Below are 24,535 nucleotides of genomic sequence, written 5' to 3'. Positions count from 1 at the left end.
ACATTTGGGACGTCCATGTTGTAAATAAGGTCGCCGATGATTTAGTCGGTGATAATGTCAGGTTTCGCGAGGTGAAGAACTGGAGAGATCAGGGAGGTAGCCGTTTATTTTGTTGCAAAGCTCATCGATCTGTGGGTCTGGGCATGTGGCCATTATTGTGCAGTCATCGGGGTAGGACACGATAGTAACTCCTTCTGGTGGCGAAGGTAGCTTTTATATGTAGAAGCTAATTAGAAGTGGGGATAGAACACCACCCTGTGGTACCCCTTGTTTAATTCTTCTTGGTTTTGATGTTGCGTTTCTAAATTGCACCGATGCCTGCCGCCCACCCAGATAATTTGCGGCACACCTTTTAAGACTTGGGGGAAGGGTAGACCCTTCCAGGTCTTGCAGTGACGTGCCATGTTGACCGTATCAAAAGCTTTTGATAGGTCTAGCGCAACGAGAACTGTTCCATGAGGGGGGTTTAGATTTAAACCCCAATTTATCTGGGTACTAATGGCATTTAGCGCGGTGGTTGTGCTATAAAGTTTTCTAATCCATGCTGATGACACGCTAGTTGCAAATTTGCCTTGAAATAGGGGAGCAAAATGGCTTCAAGCGTCTTGGCTACTGGCGATAGGAGAGATATCGGGCGATATGAGTCTCCTATGTTTCCCAGGCTTTAGCAGCGGGACCACCTTGGCCATTTTCCATTTTTCGGGAATGACAAAGGTGGAAAGAGCCAGGTTGAAGACATGCGCTAAATATTTGAAACCATCTTTCCCTAGGCTTTTAAGCATCGGAATGGCTATGTCGTCTGGGCCCACTGCTTTAGATGGTCTAGCATGACCGATGGCATCCACAACCTCTTTGAGGGTGATGGCAATAGGGGACGCGCTGAATTTATGTTTATGTGCGCGTCTGTTGGCCCTCCGTCTAACTTTGTCAACCGTAGAATGCATTATATATTGTCGTTAAAAAGCGCTCGCGCATTTTTTCGCATCCGACAGCACTTTATCGCCAAAGGCGATGGAAATTTTGTCATTGTGCTTATACTTATTCGATAGGGACTTTACGGTGGACCAAAGCTTACCTACACCGGCAGAGAGGTTGCAACTACTTAGATGTTCCTCCCATTTCGGCCGCTTGTGTTCATCCATAAGCAATCTGATGCGTTGGTTTATATCCCTCGCCGAGATCGAGCTGTCTTATAGGGCCACGTTCTCTCGCACCATTTGCGGGCTCCGCCGGAAAATGAGGCCGAATTTCGGGAATTCTACCGGCGAGAATGAAGCGAGCCGAGGCGGATTCAATCCCCTTGGCGAGCATCAGTCGGAATAGATAGGGCAGCAAAGCGGCTGTCTGTAAAGGATTTGTATACATCCCACTTACTCCTAGAGTAGTGACGTCCCCCCCCCCCCCCCGCTGCACTTCAGAATTCTGCAGTTAAACTGCAATGGATTAACTGGGAAGATCACGGAGATAGTCGATTTCATGAAGCGGCACAACATCCGCATTTCTGCGATTCTAAAGACTAACCTCACAGCAAGATCTGCTCTGCAGACCTGTTCTGGGTATAATGTTCACAGAAAAGATCGCGAGAGCCTAAAACTACACACTGCCAAAATACTGCCCTTAGAACCGCCACGGGTTGTCTTCTTATGTCCCCAGAACACCATCTACATAATGAGGGGAGAATACTCCCCACCAGGGAGAGTAATGAGATGCTAACCAAACACTTCCTGTTGAAACCTGGGCATCCCAACAGACATCTGATTGATGAGCAAACACCGCCCAGGGGCTTAAGGAGTCATCTCCGTAAGTATTATAAGGAAATACGGCACATGAGAACTCAGCCGTATGAAGCAAAAAACCACAAGCAGGTCCTCAGTGAACTCCACAAATAGGCGTCGGACCTTTATGCCAGGAATTTCCCGGTGAATCCAGTTCTCAAAGAACAGTACCCAAAACTTGCGAAAAAGGAACGCACACTCCCCAGGGAAACGCGAGTGACTCTACCTCAACTTCGATCTGTATACTGTAACAGGTTAAACTCTTACCTATCCCGAATCAACCCCGACATACAAAATGTATGCCCTGCTTGCAATGTGTTCCCACATGACACCAACCATCTCTTTAATTGTAATGTGGAACCAACGCCTCTAACACCATTCACATTATGGTCCAACCCTGTTGAAACAGCAAGTTTCCTTGGACTCCCGTTAGAGGATATTGATGAAAATTTGTGATTGGTCGCACCTATTGGATGGGGCGAAGCACTGCTACAACAACAACAACAACCAAAAAGCTGCGGTTGGCCTAGCTGGTTAGAGATAGTCAACTTTCTCTCGCACGTAAATATAGCTCATATCTTGACAAGGCGAATCCATACTAGGTGGTGGCAAAGCGAATTTGTATGGAAAATTATCAAGAAGAAGCAATCAGCTCTTGGGATAACACCACCTCTACTGAATTCGCCTTGATTTTTTGAAATTAAACTTGATTGCAAGGCAAATTCAGTACTAGGTGTTGTTATCCCATCAGCAAGGCGAATCCATACCAGGTGGTGGCAAAGCGAATTCAACCAATTCGCCGTGCAGAAGAATGTCAAGTCAAAAGAAAATTTTCATTGATTTTGAAATAGTACTTAAATTAATACTTTTTAAATAATGATGGAATATAGATGTAGCTTGATTTTAATGCAGTTTTATTATAAAAACTATGAAATTAAGTTTGCTTTATTCATTTTTAAAACGTTTGCAGCCTATCGATTTTGCTGGTAATACTCTAGGACAGACGTCTACTGCTAATACACTGCCAAAAATGTCGGGCAAAGGTTTCAAAAGACGTGTTTGACCCCGATATCAATAACCTCGAAGTAAAGACTTTACTAATGTCAAAAGATGTTTGCAAAAAAAAAATATTTAAATTTTATGTTGACAGGGGTGCTACGACAAAAGACTACGGATCATACTTCTGGTCTTGGAGCGGTTGAAGGTCATTGTTCGCATTTAAATACCGAGCTCAAAACGTGTCTTTTGAACACGCTCCTGACAGTTTTGAACGGGTATTAGCAGTCTACCCCAGTCCTGTGGTATAGTATTAGTTAATTAGCGCTTAACCGTTTAAACGATTATGGCCGTTCAACAAGGTGCGCCAGCCGCTTCATCGCTCTGCCAACTGGCGCCAGTTGGTTACACCAAGGGAGTTTAAATCCTCTTCCACCTGATCCTTCCAGCGGAGTGGTGGAAAAATTTAACAACATACAATAGTAGGTGTATAAAATACGTTGGATATAAGTTGAAGTTCTGGATTTGAGTCTTTAACCCGTAAACCTGAAAAGTTTCCGATGTGAGAAGATTCATTGTTGGTCACCCACCATTACAATTCAACGCTCATGTCAACTGTAGGCAGGGGTTCGGAGCCAAAGGCATAATGTAATAAAAGAAAGCGGAGGAATATTTGACACCTGTCATATCGACTGCCCTTAGCTCCCGGTTGAAATTTGGAAGTACAAGAGAATAAGGGCATAAAAGAGGTCCGCTTTGTAAAATAGTACATAGCTTCATACTTTTTCAAAACGTGGTATAAGTGCAATTTTATGATGTAAATAATTAACTTACTTATCCTTAAGTAACTTTTTTAATTTTTGCAGCAAATCAATTTCTTTTGGAGGCATTCATTTACCTTTCTAGTCTGAAATTAATATAAAAACGTCCCCCAAAAAGTTAAATCCGGTCTGAATTATACATTCAATGGTTATATATTTGTTGACTAAAATACCATCTAATATTGCATGTTAGTTGACGTTGCAAATCGAGGGTTGCTCTATGCTTAATTCCTCAAAGCTATATGAAATAAGTTCTTAAATAATTAAATATTTTCGAGAAAAAATTAAACAACACAACAGCAGGCCGGACAAGGCTATCAACTCAGGTCCTGGTTTGGAGTATTAATCCAGTAAACTTTTAAGAAGATCGATCTTTGACCCACACGCCTAGAAATTCGACACTGAAGGCTCTTTAATAGGATCTTCACATGGTGCGGTTGACTAGTAATCTGTGTATGTTGACTCGTTATTAATATCAAACCCATTATGAACACATTGAAACTGACTAATAGCTTAGATGCATAGAGTGTAGGGCCTATTAGACTCGCCGATATTCTGGTGGTAGATTTCTCGTTATCGATTGCGTTAAAACTTTAATAAACGCAGGAAAACAGAGGAAAACGACTTATGTTAAAGAGCCCTTTCGTCAACGTGGGGGAAACTCTTGAGGTTGACACATGAAGGTGCATGGAGCAGTTATATTACCTCGGTCGCCCTCTGAAACTGGCAAATTGTGGGCAGGGGGTTCGAAGCCAGAAAGAGTAGAGTTGTGCTTTTTCGTTCATTTCAGAGATTCGATTCTTTAGTTCTTTTTCTGATGAACGAACAAGTTGTTCTTTTTGTTCATCTGCTCCTTTTTTCCAAGCAAATTTGTTCACTGCCCCTCAGACCATGGTTCAACTATATAATTGAACCATGCCTCAGACCCACAAAAAAAGTCAACAAGTATAGAGGTGGGTGTGTATGCAGCAATGCTTTATGTATATTTAAATCTGTTATGAATAAATAAGTTAATACATACATATATGTTTAATTAACTTCAAAAAAAGTTACAAATTTCGGAAGATCCAGGAAATTGAAAGAGTACAGACACAAATTGTAAATATATTTTCAAGTTTAATAAATGTAATTAGTTTCTTACAAAAGATGTTTTTCATAATAGTCCATACATATATTGTTTTAGCAGTGCCACACACAAAGATGACCACACATATCTTTAGTGTAAGTGGCATCATCGACATTCGTGTTCAGAATTTCTGCGTATGTATGTATGAATTTACAATGTTCGCGAACGAGAAGTGAGAAAGGATAACATTAGATAAAACGAACTAAAGGAACAAATGAACTAAAAGAACAAATAGAACAGACATCGAAGATCTAGTTCACTTGTTCAGTTGAGAGACCCGGTCAATTGAACAAGTTCAGAACGAAACGACCCAACTCTAAGAAAGAGCATCGGTCACCAGCGAAGTTGTCAAGCTAGCTGTTATAATTCCCCATAAGCCTGTTTGGGTCACCTTTTCCCTATGATGCACATCTTCGAGCATAACCCAGACCATTGCACCAGCCAACAAATGGCACGAGGTTGGGAACGGGAGCACAGGGTCAATCATCCACCTGGGTAGTTGGTTGAGGTTAAGCGGGTCTTCATACAACGGTGTAAAGGAACAATGCGCCCTGCAGAGCGAGTTGCGCACTGGCCTTGAAGCTGGGTATAAGTATAAAACTAAGTTCAACTGAAAACTGAAAAACAAAAGCATCGGTTAGTTTTTTTGTCACTACCGTGGCAAAGGTTTCAAGGCCTGTACCTTAATGACAATGGTGTATGCTTGGTTTAAGTTCACTTTCTGGTCTGAATTATAAAACATAATTGCAAACTCATTGCCGTCCCCGAGATGCCATTGTCGAATCAAGGAAATTTAGATACTGCGACGTTGCTGACATATAATATAGTTCGCGTCTGAAGACGAATGCGCTCTGACATGCACGCATATATGAGCGCTGCCCACGCCTATTATGCTTGGTGACCAGAAAGTCAGGGTTGGCAAAGAAAGTGTAATTGGCCTCTTATCAGCCTCCAAGAAGAGACTTTACGTTATGATTATGGCTGATTGAATTTGCTGGACCACGAAATATGTTATCATCCAGCACCATGTTTAAACATTAAAATATCAATATATCCGTAGTTCGACCCAACAAAACCTATAAAGGAAGCTGTAAAAAGATGATTAGACCAATTATTATAGGTATTTTCCAAATTTTTAAATATCTTACCATAATTTAACATGAAAAATGTGTAAATTTTAATAATTTCTTTAAATAAACAAAATTATTACATGAGAATTGTCAAAAGTTTGAATATGAGAAAAGTCAACACAAAACAAAATTGGAGTAAAAAGGTGATGCCGTTGTATATTTTATTTAGAAAAATCGATATGTATAGTTTACCATACGCTTTTTCTTCTGAATAAAAAATTTGTTTTATAAAGCGACAACATTCTTATTTCTAAGGGCGTTCAAGATGGCGGCGTTAGAGCGAGAAACTGCTTACATCCGCCACCTTCTATAATTCCATCATGGTGTAACAGTATGTATTTTAAAGTCATGCATATTTTTGTTTGTAAATATTTTATTAACAAAATATAAAAGGAACAAGTAAGGGTGTTCATTTCGGGTGCTACAGAACTTTATACATATATGAATGATCATCTGCGTGCCGAGTATTTTCACGATAGATTAATTAGTCTTCCTGTTCTGTTCTGTTAATTCTTGCAATCTCTCTTTACTATGATATTTTAAAAGTAAAATAGCTTCGATATAAAATTATTTTTAGGTACTCTGTTAATTCCTGTATAATAAATGTTTGTACCAAATTTCGTGATGATACGTCAGCTGGTCTTCGAGTTATTCTATTTTTTCATATTCCACATATGTATATGTATACAGTCAATTTACATCAACCCCTGTGATTAATTTTTCATCCATTTTCTTATAAAATTTAGAACATTTTCATCATTTATATTTGTAAAAAAATGTGGAATTTTTGATTTCCCACAAAACTTTCCAAAAGATGACACTGCACAAAGTCGTCCTCGCACAACGCCCGGTGCTCCAATATCTCCAAAACACGTACCACGATTACCACCTCGAGCACAAATCATTTCACCTGTTATATTGTACTTATAAAAGAGCGCACATTCTGTTCTGTATATTATAGATACACGACAGTAGTTTGGAGTTTATTCATAGATTTCACCTTCCATGCACTGTTACTACCCCATCCGCTAACTCGCATATCTGTGCCCACGTCCAATTGAGTATTGCAAAGTTCCATTTCTTTTACTATCGGACCCCTGGAAAAGGGTTCACTCATTTTGATAACACCTATATCCATTTTCCTTGTTTTGACACTATAAATTTCTGGAATAAATACAGCGTGCACATTCCGACGCTGTCCATCGTGGCGTATATCGGTTACACCAGCCAAAACGGTGATGTCCTCCGCTTTAAATTTTATCAGGCAGCTCGCAGTTGTAACCACTGTGTGCATATTGACTAATGAACCAGAGCAATAATATACGCATTTATAATGCAATGATACCATATATGGCATATGCTCTATTTTCGAAGATTTGCTATTAGCAATGCAGTCAAGCACAGCAAAGAGGATCGCGAAATTCTTCCGTAAATTCATAGAGTGTGTATTTTTCCGTTGTTTGCTAAGTATAAAGTAAAGCAAGAAAATTTTTGTGGGCATTATTTACATATATTTTATAAAAGGTACAAGTCACTGCTAGAATTTTAAAATCAGGTGAACAAACAGTTTTTTTTTTTCACCAAAATAACATATGTATATAAGATAACGGTGGCATAGTGAGGGGGCGGCAAGGGGACATCTTGCACCGGGCGCTACTCACAGGGAGCCGCCAAATAATCCGAGAAGCAGAACTTCCTGGAGAGTTTTTTATTATAACTGATTTTTGGAAAAAATTTTCTATACTAAAAAATGCATGCAAATATCCGAAACACTTGCGACAGGTTGTGAAATAATTAAAAGTATATGGGGAAATCCGCCAAACTTTGGTTTTTTTGGAGAAAAAATTTTTTTTTTGAAACATGGTATCACGCAAATATCTTTTTGTTAGGAACATTGAGGGGTAAATTGGAGCTATAGTGCATCGCCGTTACTCGTCTTACATAATGCCTCAAAAAGATATAGTCAAAAGATCAAGCAAAATATATATAAATTGAGGTCGCAATGTTAAATATACATTTATTTCAACACTTCTGTACCGATTATATCGAAATTTTAACAAAATATGGAGATATATGCAGCTGTTAGCTATGTAAACTTTTTTTGATACACGAGACCCGGTTTTGTAGATATCGGTAATATTGTTTACTGCAAATTTTGCAACACATTTATTTTAACACCTTTCTACCGATTCTTTTGAAACTTTAAAAACATATAGGTATGTGAACGAAGTATGTTTAAGTAAAAATGTTTTAATACCCGAGATCCGGTTTTGGAGATATTGATAAAAATATAAACCCGGAAAACCTTAAATTTGTTTACTTATTTAAACACTTCTTAACCGATTGTGCTGAAATTGTATCAGGATGTACATACCTATATGGGGTACGGTTTTAGAGATATCGGCAAAAATATGAAACCGGGTAACCGTCAAATATTTCATACCCGTTTGTTAATTTTTTCTCTACACCACAGTAGTATACCATCAATTCCCTCATCTTGGAATATTCGCTCAAGGAAAGTTATTGATGTTTGTACATGTGGCAAATATACGAAATTTTCGCCAAAAATTGGCAATCGTCAAAAAGTGTAGACAAAAAAAAATTTTTTTTTTAATTTTTGTACCAAATTTGTGTTTATTTTCATTCACTTTTAAATAAAAACTGGTTTAAAAAAATACAAAAAAAAAATTTCTGCACTTTTTGACGATTGCCAATTTTTGTCGGAAATTTCGTATATTTGCCGCATGTACAAACACCAATAACTTTCTTTGAGTGAATATTCCAAGATGAGGCAATTGCTGGTATACTACTGTGGTGTAGAGGAAAAATTAACAAACGGGTATGAAGTGATAAAAGTAAAATTGTAGCTGTGCCCACGAAAAAACATGCTCCTGGAAAAAATTTATATGAGCTGATTACGGATGGTTCAGAGTCTGATTTTAAAAACAATACATTCCTGGTGTTCGTTGATTCGGTAATCACTGGCATTACTGAACGATTTGCGGCTATGAGAAATTTGAGCGAGACGTTTTCCTTTTTGTGGCAATTTGAAGACATGGATGAAACTATGGTTCGGGCGAGCGCAGCAAAATTTGTCGAAAAATAGAAGTCGGACGTTTCTCAAAGCTTAGAATGCGAAATAATTAACTTGAAACCAGACATCGAAAATATCTATTAACAATTTAAAAGGTTTTGAAAATAACATGAAAGTTAAACCAAATATTCAATTATTCGTTGAAAACTAAAATTGAAAGACAAAAAAAATTTTTGTCTCAGAAAAAACCTTGCAGTTTGAAATTTTCGTTCTTTCTCTGATTATTGTTTTGAAAAACTTGAACAACTCAAACGAAAATAATATTATAGACAATTTTTCTGAGAAAAACATTTGAAGCGTATACATATCAGCAAATACACTATGGGCAGGAATAGAGTTGCAGCAAACAATGCCATTGTTGTTGTTGTATTTTCGATAAAGACACTCCGCGAAGGCTTTGGGGATCGGGGATTATCGATGTTGAAGGTCCTTTGCCGGATATACATAGATCCGGTACGTTCCGGTAACAAAGCTCCATTAAGTTACTAGGCCGACCAACTCGGGAACGATTTATATGACCACATTAAAACTTCTAGGCCATACCGCCCTCCCCACCCCCTAGTTCTATGAGGAAATTGGGGTCGCCAGAGCCTCGGCTGTTAATGAAACAGGATTCGCCACGGATAGGTGAAATTGACAATTGGGTTGGAGAAGCTACATATATATTGCGCTGGCAACCCCTTAATAAGGTTGCGCTACACAATCCCTTGAATCAATTTGGTATTTTAGTCGCCTCTTACGACAGGCATACCTACCGCAGGTATATCCTAAGCCCCTTAACCCGCTGGGAGAAACAATGCTAATAGAGACGTTTCCCAATATATCGAGGAAGAAAAAAGTCGCTATGTAAAATGTGTAAAAGTAAATTGGCGGACGAACATTGGTCAAATTTAAAACGTCACATAATAACGAAGCACGGAAGATTTCTAGACGGTTTCTGGTCTAATTTCGAAAAAAGCGAACCACAAAAAAAGAAAATTAAAATGTCATACTCTATACAACCAGAGTCCTTTAAGAATTCGTTAATAAAAATTGTAACAAAAGATGAGCGGCCGTTGTCGCAATTGCACAGTGAAGGGTTCAGGGAGATAGTAGTTCGCATCTTCAAAGCCCTTAATATGAATATAATCAACGTCCATTATGTTATGTAGTTAATAAGTAATCGTGCTATAGAAATAAAAAACGAAATAAAAATGTGGTTGGAGTAAAATTTGTGTTTTGCCGCTACTAGGTTTGACCGCTAAATATTACGAATTAACCTACAGTATGTTGAAACTCAAAATTCAAAATTAGTAGTAGTTGTAAAAACTCTCGGAATAAGATCATTGTCACACCCACACACTGGGGAGAAAAAAAAGGACGGTATTGGAAACTCATGAGGAACATGATATTAGGGCGCTAAAAAAAATTGCTAAAATATGCCTCTCTGTTGACCAGGAGCTCATAAACGCTCACCAAAGCTCGAAACTCAGTACCCTTTAGGATGAGATGGCTCAAAATATAATAGCTGTAGTTCTCATCATGAAGTTTCCGGACTTACTAATATGTTTGCTGAAATTGACAATTTTGAAAGCCTTCATTACACGCTTGGCGGTATATGAAGACATTTTTACTTATTATCAAAATATTCGCTTTATATCTCCTGATCTGTTTGAATTAGCCTTAGTCATTCTTGGTGTCCCTGATAGGCAAGTATAAGTAGAAAGATCATTTTCTTCTTTGAATTTCATTTTGGATCGAAGGAGGTACAACTTAAGCGATGAAACGCTTGAAAAACTATTACTTGTAAAGCTTAACTCATAAGCTCTTGTTCACTTTATTATGTTCAAAAATTAAATTTTTGTGCTGCTGAAAGACAAAAAAAAGTTTAAAAATCACCTTTTTTTGTTGATTTAGGGTTTTTTGTTTTACATTTTATAGTTTTTTTCATTGAAATACAAAAAAAATAATATTTGTTAACAATTATTTTCAATTTCTGCTTGAAACACATTCACGAAGCAAATTTTGATAAAGGTCTGTCACCATTGGAATTCCTAAATGCCATCTACATATGTTCAAAATCTGTATACAATTTTCCCCAACATTTGTGTTGCTAACTATCTTTCGCACTCTATCTGTCACTGTAGCTAGTGCAGAACATTCCTTCAGCGTCCTTTCAAGAATCAAAAACTTTCATAGATCGTGTTCATCTGAAGAGCGAGATTCAAGACTTGCCACGCTTTGTGTTGAATCCGTTTTGGCAAGACAGTTAAATTTTGATATTAATAAAAAAAAATTTTGCAGCGAAAAAAGCAAGAAAAGCCACTTTTTGATATCCGAACCTTCTATATTGAATAATTAAAATTTATAATCATCATTAGATTTATCAGAAATGTATTAAAATGTTACCAAATAACTAGAAAAGATTATTTGAAACAATATGTGGCTGTTGAAACAGAATTTTATTTCTATGTTACAATAAAATAGTATAAATAGTAAATATTCTGTAAAATTTATTAAACTATTTTATGAGCTCGAGGCCTTATCCAAATAAAAACGCTGTATAAATATTTTATATTTGCATTTTTATTTTATATTCGATATTTCGACTTCAGTCTGAAGTCATCATCAGGACTGTGAAACAAAACAAAAACAAAAATTATAACATTTTCAAAAATCAACCATAAAACAAATATCACTTACACAATTGAGTACCCTGCAAAAATCGTTGGATCATGTGGTCCACTGGAGTACTTACCATTATACTCCACTGTAAAGCAGCAATGGACTAACTCATGTTTCTACACGAACATATTGTAAGCCGATTCCCTGCAAAAATCGTTGGATCATGTGGTCCACTGGAGTACTTACCATTATACTCCACTGTAATGCAGCAATGGACCAACTCATGTTTCTACACGAACATATTGTAAGCCGATCATTGCTCGTTTTTAACGATTGTAATCACTACACGATGTTTATTGGACTGTGGGTACTCCATGGATTACTCTGATGTAATGCGGAGCTGGAGTATATGGTCCGGTCCTAGGACATCGCAATGTTAATTGGACCATATTTTTTGTATGAATTGTGGTTAATTTTGGAGCACTCGCTTGGTCCATAGCGAGTACTCCATACATGCATGCATGGAGTACTCGCGATTTTTGCAGGGTTATTGCTCGTTTTTAAGGATTGTAATCACTACACGATGTTTATTGGACTGTGGGTACTCCATGGATTACGCTGATGTAATGCGTAGCTAGAGTATATGGTCCAGTCCTAGGACATCGTATTGTTAATTGGACCATATTTTTTGTATGAATTGTGGTTAATTTTGGAGCACTCGGTTGGTCCATAGCGAGTACTCCATACATGCATGTATGAAGTACTCGCGATTTTTGAAGTGTATGTTATACAGACTAACCATATGTGCGAAAATTAAGATTGTTGGAGACAAATAATAATAAAAAAATATGAACAATATTTCAAAGCATCGTAAATGTAAACAAATTTTTTGCAAAAACAAAAGTACATGGAGTGGCTAAAAGTACGACATACAAGCAGACATATATACATATATCATCTGATTTTCCTATTGTTGTGGGAGAGATCTTTCTACCACGCATTGTTGTTGCCTTAAAACTAAGTTCCGATACACATGTGCGCAGTGGTCAGTGTCCGCTTTAAAATTCATCCTAGTACTATTAGGGGTGTTCGCTATATGAAGCATTTCCAAAGTAAATCTTTTATTATAATTTCTCTCCTCCTGTAAAATAGTTACATTATCGAAGTCTGGATAATGCCCCGTATCTTTACAATGGGCTGACAAGGCCGTCTTATTTTCTGAATAATTGTTTCTTAACTTAATATTAGATCTGTGAGCGGAAATCCTTGTCTTGAGTTTTAATTTTTTTGTCCCCACATATACCTTGTCGCATACGTGGGACCCGTCACCATTACACGGAATTCTATAAACAACGTCGAATTTCTCATGCTTTGGTATTTTGTCTTTTGTACTGCTGTAGACCTTTCTAAGAGTGTGATTATATGTCGATGCTATTTGGTATTTTTCCCGATTGTAAAGATTTGAGTATTTTATTCAGTTCGTTACGCCCGGCACATGTACTACTAATTTATATATTTTATCTCCCGAAGTTTGTCTAATTTTATCATTGTTCAACCTGATCACGGAATTTCTGATCAATTTGTTGATTATCTTTATGGGGAATTCATTATTTCTCAGAGTTTCTTTGACAATTTCAATATTCTTCTTGTGAAAAATCTAGTCACTTATTGAGAGAACTCTTCTTATGAAGTTACTCGACCACTGCGCACATGTGTATCGGAACTTAGTTTTAAGGCAACAACAATGCGCGGTAGGAAGATCTCTCCCACAACAATAGGAAAATCAGATGATATATGTATATATGCTTGTATGTCGTACTTTTAGCCACTCCATGTACTTTTGTTTTTACAAAAATTTTGTTTACATTTACGGTGCTTCGAAATATTGTTTATATTTTTATACTCAGTTGAGCAGAGCTCACAGAGTATATTAACTTTGATTGGATAACGGTTGGTTGTACAGGTATAAAGGAATCGAGATAGATATAGACTTTCATATATCAAAATCATCAGTATCGAAAAAAAATTCGATTGAGCCATGTCCGTCCGTCTGTCCGTTAACACGATAACTTGAGTAAATTTTGAGGTATCTTGATGAAATTTGGTATGTAGGTTCCTGGGCAATCATCTCAGATCGCTATTTAAAATGAACGATATCGGACAATAACCACACCCACTTTTTCGATATCGAAAATTTCGAAAAATCGAAAAAGTGCGATAATTCATTACCAAATACGGATTAAGCGATGAAACTTGGTAGGTGAGTTGAACTTATGACGCAGAATAGAAAACTAGTAAAAGTTTGGACAATGGGCGTGGCACCGCCCACTTTTAAAAGAAGGTAATTTAGAAGCTTTGCAAGATGTAATTTGGCAGTCGTTGAAGATATCATGATGACATTTGGCAGGAACGTTACTCTTATTACTATATGTCTGCTTAATAAAAATTAGCAAAATCGGAGAACGACCACTTTTTAAAAAAATTTTTTTTTAAATTCAAATTTTAAAAGAAAAGTTAATATCTTTACAGTATATAAGTAAATTATGCCAACATTCAACTCCAGTAATGATATGGTGCAACAAAATACAAAAATAAAAAAAAATTTCAAAATGGGCGTGGCTCCGCCCTTTTTCATTTAATTTGTCTAGGATACTTTTAATGCCATAAGTCGAACAAAAAGTTACCAATCCTTGTGAAATTTTGTAGAGGCTTAGATTCTAGGATGATAACTGTTTTCTGTGAAAAAGGGCGAAATCGGTTGAAGCCACGCCCAGTTTTTATACACAGTCGACCGTCTGTCCTTCCGCTCGGCCGTTAACACGATAACTTGAGCAAGAATCGATATATCTTTACTAAACTCAGTTCACGTACTTATCTGAACTCACTTTGTATTGGTGTAAAAAATGGCCGAAATCCTACTATGACCACGCCCACTTTTTCGATATCGAAAATTACGAAAAATGAAAAAAATGCCATAGGAAAAAAGGGATGAAACATGGTAATTGTATTGGTCTATTGACGCAAAATATAACTTTAGAAAAAAACTTGGTAAAATGGGTGTGACACCTACCATATTAAGTAGAAGAAAATGAAAAAGTTTTGCAGGGCGAAATCAAAAGCCCTTGGAATCTTGGAAGGAATACTGTTCGTGGTATTACATATATAAATAAATTAGCGGTACCCGACAGATGATGTTCTGGATCACCCTGGTCCACATTTTGGTCGATATCTCGAAAACGCCTTCACATATACAACTAAGGGCCACTCCCTTTTAAAACCCTCATTAATACCTTTAATTTGATACCCATATCGTACAAACACATTCTAGAGTCACCCCTGGTCCACGTTTATGGCGATATCTCGAAAAGGCATCCACATATAGAACTAAGGCCCACTTCTTTTTAAAATACTCATTAACACCTTTCATTTGATACCCATATTGTACAAACGCATTTTAAAATACTCATTAACACCTTTCATTTGATACCCATAGCGTTGCTGGAATTTACTTTGATGAGACAAATGGATACATGAACTGTCTAAAAACACATGAATTTGAATCAGATCATAGTACAGTAGAACTGATAATAGAATCAGAACATAATATACTGGATTGCCAGCCAACCGAGTACTTCAATTATGAAAAAACTGATTTTAAACACTTTAACAATGTTCTTCTAAACAACCTTAGATCAAACTTCTTACCAATCAATTGTAATGCATCTCGAAATGAGATTGACAATTGCATTATAAATCTTAACAAAGCCATTGATTCAGCCCTAAATTCAGGAGATATTCCAAAAGTGAAAGTACGCAACCGTGGTTTGATAGACCTCCCTACAGAAATACTTAAACTAATATCTGAAAAGAAGCGCTTACGCCGCGCCGCCTCAAGATGCGTGGATCCTCAGCGCAAAAACACTCTTATGGCTATCATTGGCAATCTCAATAAAATAATAGAAGATCGAATTCGGATACATGAAGACAGATATTGGGCAAACTATTTTGCCAAAATACGTATGAACAACAAAACATACAGCAAAATAAAAGGGCTATGTGGACTAAAAAAAAGTCAGAAATTCCAGACTTGATAATTAATCGACAAAACATTGATATTGACTGTCCTTATGCAGATCAAACCAGCAACAATCACAGTAACAATATTGTCCTAACAGATAATTTTTACAAAGTAAATGCATTAGCTTATGCGTTTGAAAAAATACACCTTCAAAACCAACACATGGGAGAGGAAAGCTTTTCAGGCTTCGTTCAAAACAGTGTGGCAGAACTAACTAACTATAGCGAGCCGATAGTACATTTTTCAAACACCATTACCGCGGACGGTGAACTTAATGACATCGAATCTGAACAGCGACATAAATTTGTAAATGCTAAGAAAATTTGTACAATCCTACAATCAAAGAATAATAAAAAGAGTTGTGGTGATGACGGAATCTCAAATTTCCTACTCAGGAAAACAACGAATGATTTCTGGAGATATTTAGCTCTCCTTTTCAACCATTCACTTAATTTAGGATATTTTCCGACACAATGGAAAACCTCAAAGGTAATCTGTGTGCCAAAACCAAACTCTAACCCTGATTCAGTCTTTAGCTACCGCCCAATATCCCTTCTTTCAAATATAAGTAAAATTCTAGAAGATTTCATACTTGAAAAAATTAAAGAACACATGGAAGAGCGCAATATTATAAAATACCATCAATTTGGCTTTCGGCCATACCACTCGACGAATCATGCATTAACACTGCTCTCTGACTTTGTATGCAGTAATCTAAACCGTCGTCAAGCAACCATTCTAGTAAGTCTTGATCTGGAAAAAGCTTTCGACACAGTCTGGGTCGAAGGTATTATATTTAAAATGTATCGAAATTTTAACTTTGATAAACATTTATGCAAAATGTTGCTCAGCTACTTAAAAGACCGTGCATTTTACGTAAGTGAATATACACATAATTCTATGATAAGAGACGTTGGCGCAGGTGTGTCCCAGGGGTCTTTATTAGGCCCTTTCCTGTACAATATATTCCTAACCGATTTTCCAGTGGGTACTATAACAAACAATCCCGAAATAAAAGTTATTATATACGCGGACGATATTCTAATACTGGGATCTCATTCGCGCATAGCTAAAGCCAACGAAGCAATTAACTTATACCTTGGCCAAATAAATAGATATTTCCAACAATGGAAATTAAAATTAAATGTCGCTAAAAGCGAAACTATGTTTTTGGATAGCAAATTTACATTTGCGAGACACAGAGATTTTATATTGGCAAAAGCAAAAAAAATGTTTTTCGGTTATTCCAACTTAATTAAAAGGCAGACTGGCCTTTCAAACTGTATTAAATTGAATATATATAAACAAATAATAAGACCAATAATCTCATATGCCCATCCTATATGGTTTAATATCTCGTCGAGCCAAATGGAGAGACTCAGACGATTTGAGCGATATATCTTGCGACTTTGTAGCGGGCTCAACCGCCAACCATACAGAACGGGCACCTTCAGGAAGAGAATTTCCAATAAAGTTTTGTATGAAAAATGTAAAATTTCACGAATAGATTCTTTCTTAATTAAATCCTCAGATAGATTTGTTGAAAAAATGACATACTTAGAAAACGAGTTGATTAGTAAATATCTGTCAAAGCAAACAGAAATATCTTTACCCTTGACAGAAAGATACTTATCTCCAATATATTTAAAAATATTAAAAAACAATTCTCTACTACATAAAAATAACAAAACAATTTACTATCACGGACGTTACAAAACCTATAATACCAACGCAGAAAATTTAGTTTATAGTACAGACCAATATATAAAGAAGTAGCTTTAAGTTACATTCTTAGGTATCTAAAAACATTTTATATACACACATATCCAGATAAAATATTAGCATATCTTCTTTTAAGCCCTTTTTGGAGGAAAACTAAAAATTCTTAAATAATTCTTGTCAAAGACAAATGTATAAAAAGAAATAATCATAATCTATTTTATATAGAAAGTAACAGAACAAATTTGAAACTCCTAGATAAATACAAATGTATGTTAGGATAACACTAAATAACTAAATTTTTAACATAAGTACGTAAAATATGTATGTTAATGTGATTTTTGGGCAAGAAATAAATAAATAAAAAAATACCCATAGCGTACAAACAAATTCTAGAGTAACCCCTGGTCCACCTTTATGGCGATAATCTCGAAAAGGCGTCCACCTATAGAACTAAGGCCCACGCCCTTTTAAAATACTCATTAACACCTTTCATTTGATACCCATATCGTACAAACAAATTCTAGAGTAACCCCTGGTCCACCTTTATGGCGATATCTCGAAAAGGCATCCACCTATAGAACTAAGGCCCACTCGCTTTTAAAATACTCATTAATACTTTTCATTTGATACCCATATCGTACAAACAAATTCTAGAGACACCCCTGGTCCACCTTTATGGCGATATCTCGAAAAGGCGTCCACCAATAGAACTAAGGCCCACGTCCTTTTAAAACACTCATTAACACCTTTCATTTGATACCCATATTGTACAAACGCATTTTAAAATACTCATTAACACCTTTCATTTGATACCCATATCGTACAAACAAATTCTAGAGTAACCCCTGGTCCACCTTTATGGCGATATCTCGAAAAGGCATCCACCTATAGAACTAAGGCCCACGCCCTTTTAAAATACTCATTAACACCTTTCATTTGATACCCATATCGTACAAACAAATTCTAGAGTAACCCCTGGTCCACCTTTATGGCGATATCTCGAAAAGGCATCCACCTATAGATCTAAGGCCCACTCGCTTTTAAAACACTCATTAACACCTTTCATTTGATACCCATATCGTACAAACAAATTCTAGAGTCACCCCTGGTCCACCTTTATGGCGATATCTCGAAAAGGCGTCCACCTATAGAACTAAGGCCCACGTCCTTTTAAAATACTCATTAACACCTTTCATTTGATACCCATATCGTACAAAAAAATTCTAGATCACACCTGGCCCACCTTTATGGCGATATCTCGAAAAGGCATCCACCTATAGGACTAAGGCCCACTCGCTTTTAAAATACTCATTAACACCTTTCATTTGATACCCATATCGTACAAATAAATTCTAGAGTCACCCCTGGTCCACCTTTATGGCGATATCTCGAAAAGGCGTCCACCTATAGAACTAAGGCCCACGCCCTTTTAAAATACTCATTAACACCTTTCATTTGATACCCATATCGTACAAACAAATTCTAGAGTCACCGCTGGTCCACCTTTATGGCGATATCTCGAAAAGACGTTCACCTATAGAACTAAGGCCCACGCCCTTTTAAAATACTCATTAACACCTTTCATTTGATACCCATATTGTACAAACGCATTTTAAAATACTCATTAACACCTTTCTCTTGATACCCATATTGTACAAACGCATTTTAAAATACTCATTAACACCTTTCTCTTGATACCCATATCGTACAAACAAATTCTAGAGTCACGCCTGGTCCACCTTTATGGCGATATCTCGAAAAGGCGTCCACCTATAGAACTAAGGCCCACGCCCTTTTAAAATACTCATTAACACCTTTCATTTGATACCCATATCGTACAAACAAATTCTAGAGTCACCCCTGGTCCACCTTTATGGCGATATCTCGAAAAGGCGTCCACCTATAGAACTAAGGCCCACACCCTTTTAAAATACTCATTAACACCTTTCTCTTGATACCCATATCGTACAAACAAATTCTAGAGTCACCCCTGGTCCACGTTTATGGCGATATCGCGAAAAGGCGCCCACCCATAGAACTAAGGCCCATTCCCTTTTAAAACACTTATTAACACCTTTCGTTTGATACCCATATTGTACAAACGCATTCTAGTCAACCCTGGTCCACGTTTATAACGATATCTCGAAAAGGCGTCCACCTATAGAACTAAGGCCCACGCCCTTTTAAAATACTCATTAACACCTTTCATTTGATACCTATATTGTACAAACGCATTCTAGAGTCACCCCTGGTCCACGTTTATGGCGATATCGCGAAAAGGCGCCCACCCATAGAACTAAGGCCCATTCCCTTTTAAAACACTTATTAACACCTTTCGTTTGATACCCATATTGTACAAACGCATTCTAGTCAACCCTGGTCCACGTTTATAACGATATCTCGAAAAGGCGTCCACCTATAGAACTAAGGCCCACGCCCTTTTAAAATACTCATTAACACCTTTCATTTGATACCCATATTGTACAAACGCATTTTAAAATACTCATTAACACCTTTCTCTTGATACCCATATCGTACAAACAAATTCTAGAGTCACCCCTGGTCCACGTTTATGGCGATATCGCGAAAAGGCGCCCACCCATAGAACTAAGGCCCATTCCCTTTTAAAACACTTATTAACACCTTTCGTTTGATACCCATATTGTACAAACGCATTCTAGTCAACCCTGGTCCACCTTTATGGCGATATCTCGAAAAGGCGTCCACCTATAGAACTAAGGCCCACGCCCTTTTAAAATACTCATTAACACCTTTCATTTGATACCCATATTGTACAAACGCATTCTAGTCACCCCTGGTCCACGTTTATGGCGATATCGCGAAAAGGCGCCCACCCATAGAACTAAGGCCCATTCCCTTTTAAAACACTTATTAACACCTTTCGTTTGATACCCATATTGTACAAACGCATTCTAGTCAACCCTGGTCCACGTTTATAGCGATATCTCGAAAAGGCGTCCACCTATAGAACTAAGGCCCACGCCCTTTTAAAATACTCATTAACACCTTTCATTTGATACCTATATTGTACAAACGCATTCTAGAGTCACTTTTGGTCCACGTTTATGGCGATATCGCGAAAAGGCGCCCACCCATAGAACTAAGGCCCATTCCATTTTAAAACACTTATTAACACCTTTCGTTTGATACCCATATTGTACAAACGCATTCTAGTCAACCCTGGTCCACCTTTATGGCGATATCTCGAAAAGGCGTCCACCTATAGAACTAAGGCCCACGCCCTTTTAAAATACTCATTAACACCTTTCATTTGATACCCATATCTACAAACAAATTCTAGAGTCACCCCTGGTCCACCTTTATGGTGATATCTCGAAAAGGCGTCCACCTATAGAACTAAGGCCCATGCCCTTTTAAAATACTCATTAACACCTTTCATTTGATACCCATATCGTACAAACAAATTCTAGAGTAACCCCTGGTCCACCTTTATGGCGATATCTCTAAAAGTCGTCCACCTATAGAACTAAGGCCCACGCCCTTTTAAAATACTCATTAACACCTTTCATTTGATACCCATATTGTACAAACGCATTCTAGAGTCACCCCTGGTCCACGTTTATGGCGATATCCCGAAAAGGCGTCCACCCATAGAACTAAGGCGCATTCCCTTTTAAAACACTTATTAGCACCTTTCGTTTGATACCCATATTGTACAAACGCATTCTAGAGTCACCCCTGGTCCACGTTTATAACGATATCTCAAAAAGTTGTCCACATATAGAACTAAGGCCCACTCCCTTTTAAAATACTCATTAACACCTTTCATTTGATACTCATATCGTACAAACAAATTCTAGAGTCACCCCTGGTCCATCTTTATGGCGATATCTCGAAAAGGCGTCCATCTATAGAACTTAGGCCCACGCCCTTTTAAAATACTAATTAATACCTTTCATTTGATACCCATATCGTACAAAATAAATTCTAGAGTCACCCCTGGTCCACCTTTATGGCGATATCTCGAAAAGGCGTCCACCTATAGAACTAAGGCCCACGCCCTTTTAAAATACTCATTAACACCTTTCATTTGATACCCATATCGTACAAACAAATTCCAGAGTCAGGCCTGGTCCACCTTTATGGCGATATCCCTAAATGGCGTCCATCTATAGAACTATGGCCCACTTCCTCTTAAAATACTCTTTAATACCTTCCATTTGATACACATGTCATACAAACACATTCCAAGGTTATCCTAGGTTCTTTTTACAACATGGTGATTTTCCCTTACTTTGTCTCCACAGCTCTCAACTGAGTATGAATGTTCGGTTACACCCGAACTTAGCCTTCCTTACTTGTTTACTTTATATTTATCTTAAAAATCGTTTAGATATGTTCAAATTGCACCAAATGTTTACGTGTATAGCATATATTGTTGTCTGAAAAAATCATAGAGACCGGTGGTATATATAGTATATATCTCATACAACCGATTGTTCAGATAAGATACTTTGCGCAATTTCTGCCCCGTTTTAACAGCTAAAAGCTTCAAATTTCACCAAATGCTTACGTGTATAGTATATATTGTTGTCTGAAAAAATCATTGAGATCGGTGGTATATATAGTATATATCTCATACAACCGATTGTTCAGATAAGATACTTTGCGCAATTTCTGCCCCGTTTTAACAGCTAAAAGCTTCAAATTTCACCAAATGCTTACGTATATAGCATATATTGTTGTCTGAAAAAATCATAGAGATCGGTGGTACATATATTATATACCCCATATAAATTGTATTTTTTTGCCCCTTTTTTACGGCTAGAAGCTTCAAAATTCATAACATTTCATCAAATAGTTACGTTTACGTCATATATTGTTGAAATACGTGATTCGTAGTCATAGTTTTTACACGCAGACCACAAAAAACCTGAAACTTTGCATCCTCACACAAAGTACCTACTTATTTTTTATTTTATATTTATCTTAAAAATCGTTTAGGTATGTAGATCTGTTCACTAGATATTTCTTATCTTATACATCCGATTATTTGAAGATTACGAACGGGATAAGATTAGTGTTCAGCCCCATTCATGAAAGGTATGAAGTCTTCGGCATAGCCGAAGACAGTCCCGTCCTTACTTGTTTGTTTTTGTTTTGTTTCACAGTCTTGATGATGACTTCAGACTGAAGTCGAAATATCGAATATAAAATAAAAATACAAATATAAAATATTTATACTGCGTTTTTATTTGGATAAGGCCTCGAGCTCATAAAATAGTTCAATAAATTTTAAAGATTAAAGTCCAATAATAAATTTTTTAAAGTAAATATTCTGTATTAATTTTATTTTCAGCTTTTAGTCCAAAAATCATTTGGTTGACGTGGCAAAAATTTCTGTTGATGTAATCCATCAATAATGATTCATGAATGAGACGTCAAATTATCAAAATCAAATCAAATGTGTTAGTGGATTTTTTATAGTGGCCCGTAAATTGTTTAGTCCCGGGCCCGGATTTTCTCTCTACGGCCCTGGGTAGCGTACCCTGCCTACCACACCGAAGATCCTGGGTTCAAGTCCCGGGAAAAGTAACTTCAAAAATTTACAAACAAGTTTCTTCAATTCGAAGTTTCTAGGCGGGGTCTCTCTCGGCAGTGATTTGGCATACACTTCGAGTGTATTTCCGCCATGAAAAGCCTCTTAGTTAAAACTTATCTGCCTTGAAGAACGTCATTTTCGGAGTAAGCGTAACACTTACAGACCTTAAATTAGGAAAACATTTCCTAAAAAAAATTCTCTTTAAATTGAGGAAAATTTCAATGTAATGAGTGAGAATTGCTAATTTTCATTTGAGCTTTTTTGTCAATATGTTGATAAATTGTCAACTTTGAATAGAAAATAACCAAAATCTGTTCTGTAGTTATAAACTTTACTCTTGGTATTTCTGAAGAAGGTGGTAACTCAGCATTTTGTTGTATAGTTTGAGACAATTTAATGTGCACCACTGTTTGAGTGAATTAAGATCCAATTGCAACTTATTACTATGGCATATGTATGTTCATCACGAATGGTGCAAAGAACACTTACATCATCCGAGAACATTAGCTACTTGGCGAAATTAAAGCAATGCGGAAGATCGTTAATAAATAAAATAAATGCGAGCCGTACCCGTGCGCATATTGTGCAACCAATCTAAAAGTATCTTATCAAATATCAACAGAAATCACCTGTTCTATTAATCAATTAAAACTTACAGCTTGCGCTGCCATCTAGCGCATGGAAATCAACAGCCGGTAATGCAGTGCAAATATTCACAATAAAGCCATAGTACAAATAGATTTCTTTGTGTGCTCACAATCGTTTATTTTTAGCAAATGATTTTAATAAAATATAGCTAAACAAAAGCACTACGACCAAAATTACCCAAAGCTCGCTAATAGCCCGAATCTCCATCTTTACAACCAAAACTTTATTTATAGATTTGGATTCCAAATAAGAGTTGAAAAGGGACCCGTACATAAAAACAGCAATTGGAAATAATATATATGATAATGGTCCGCACTGGGTAGCCTGAGGTATACCCATCACGCATCGATAAACAATCTTGAGGTTGTATTTTCTTCCTTCACAAACAGTTTCCGGCTTTATAGAAAACGAGCGAAGGAATCAACGAGAATACCACTCACTCCGAAACTCTGTAACTTTTGCAAAAGTATATTGGAAAAATCTTTATTCGTCAATACGTATAGTCAAGTTCGAACAGGTGGATCTTCCGGGAAGGAAGCCGTGTTGGTATCGAGAGATTCAATTCCTGGCATGGTCGAATAGCTTTGATTGCATTATTATCGAAGAGTTTCGCCAGTGTACCTTGTATAACTACAGCTCTGTAACTGCAGACATCGTTGCGATCATTAGACTTAGAGACAAAAATTTAGCATGACTTCCGCTGTTGGAGAAAAGTACAATCCAGAAAAGCTGAGATATGGAATAAGTTAAGGCTACAGCGCTTTCAAAATGAAGGAGAAAATCGTTCAGAGTCCTGTTTGGAACTAGACTGAAGTGAAGAAATAGCGCAGAGCACATTCCTCTTCGATGATTAGTTCTCTCATATTCCGAATTGGTTTAAAAGCCATGTGCTTCCTCCTGGAATCTATAAATTCCCAAAAGTCACTTGGGTGGACTTCAAATTCAATTCTACGATTT

The 24,535-nt window shown here is 37.0% G+C and overlaps 1 protein-coding gene across 5 annotated transcripts in view; it reads right to left on the bottom strand.

The window, feature by feature from the left end:
- The window catches only part of Su(var)2-10 (E3 SUMO-protein ligase Su(var)2-10), a 274,287-nt gene that overhangs the window by 102,284 nt on the left and 147,468 nt on the right, over positions 1-24,535 (bottom strand). Inside the window, exon 10 of one of the 5 annotated variants that reach the window (XM_067774722.1) lies at positions 6,273-7,311. The exons of the other annotated variants lie outside the window; for them this stretch is intronic. Coding sequence (XP_067630823.1) covers positions 7,283-7,311 — 29 coding nt within the window. The 3' untranslated portion in view covers positions 6,273-7,282. Of the gene's footprint in view, positions 1-6,272; positions 7,312-24,535 lie in introns of those variants that run through there. 5 annotated transcript variants of the gene reach the window in all.

This window comes from Eurosta solidaginis, chromosome 3 (genome assembly GCF_040869045.1).
Source record: "Eurosta solidaginis isolate ZX-2024a chromosome 3, ASM4086904v1, whole genome shotgun sequence".
NCBI lineage: Eukaryota > Metazoa > Arthropoda > Insecta > Diptera > Tephritidae > Eurosta > Eurosta solidaginis.
This window is presented reverse-complemented; position numbering and strand designations above follow the sequence as displayed.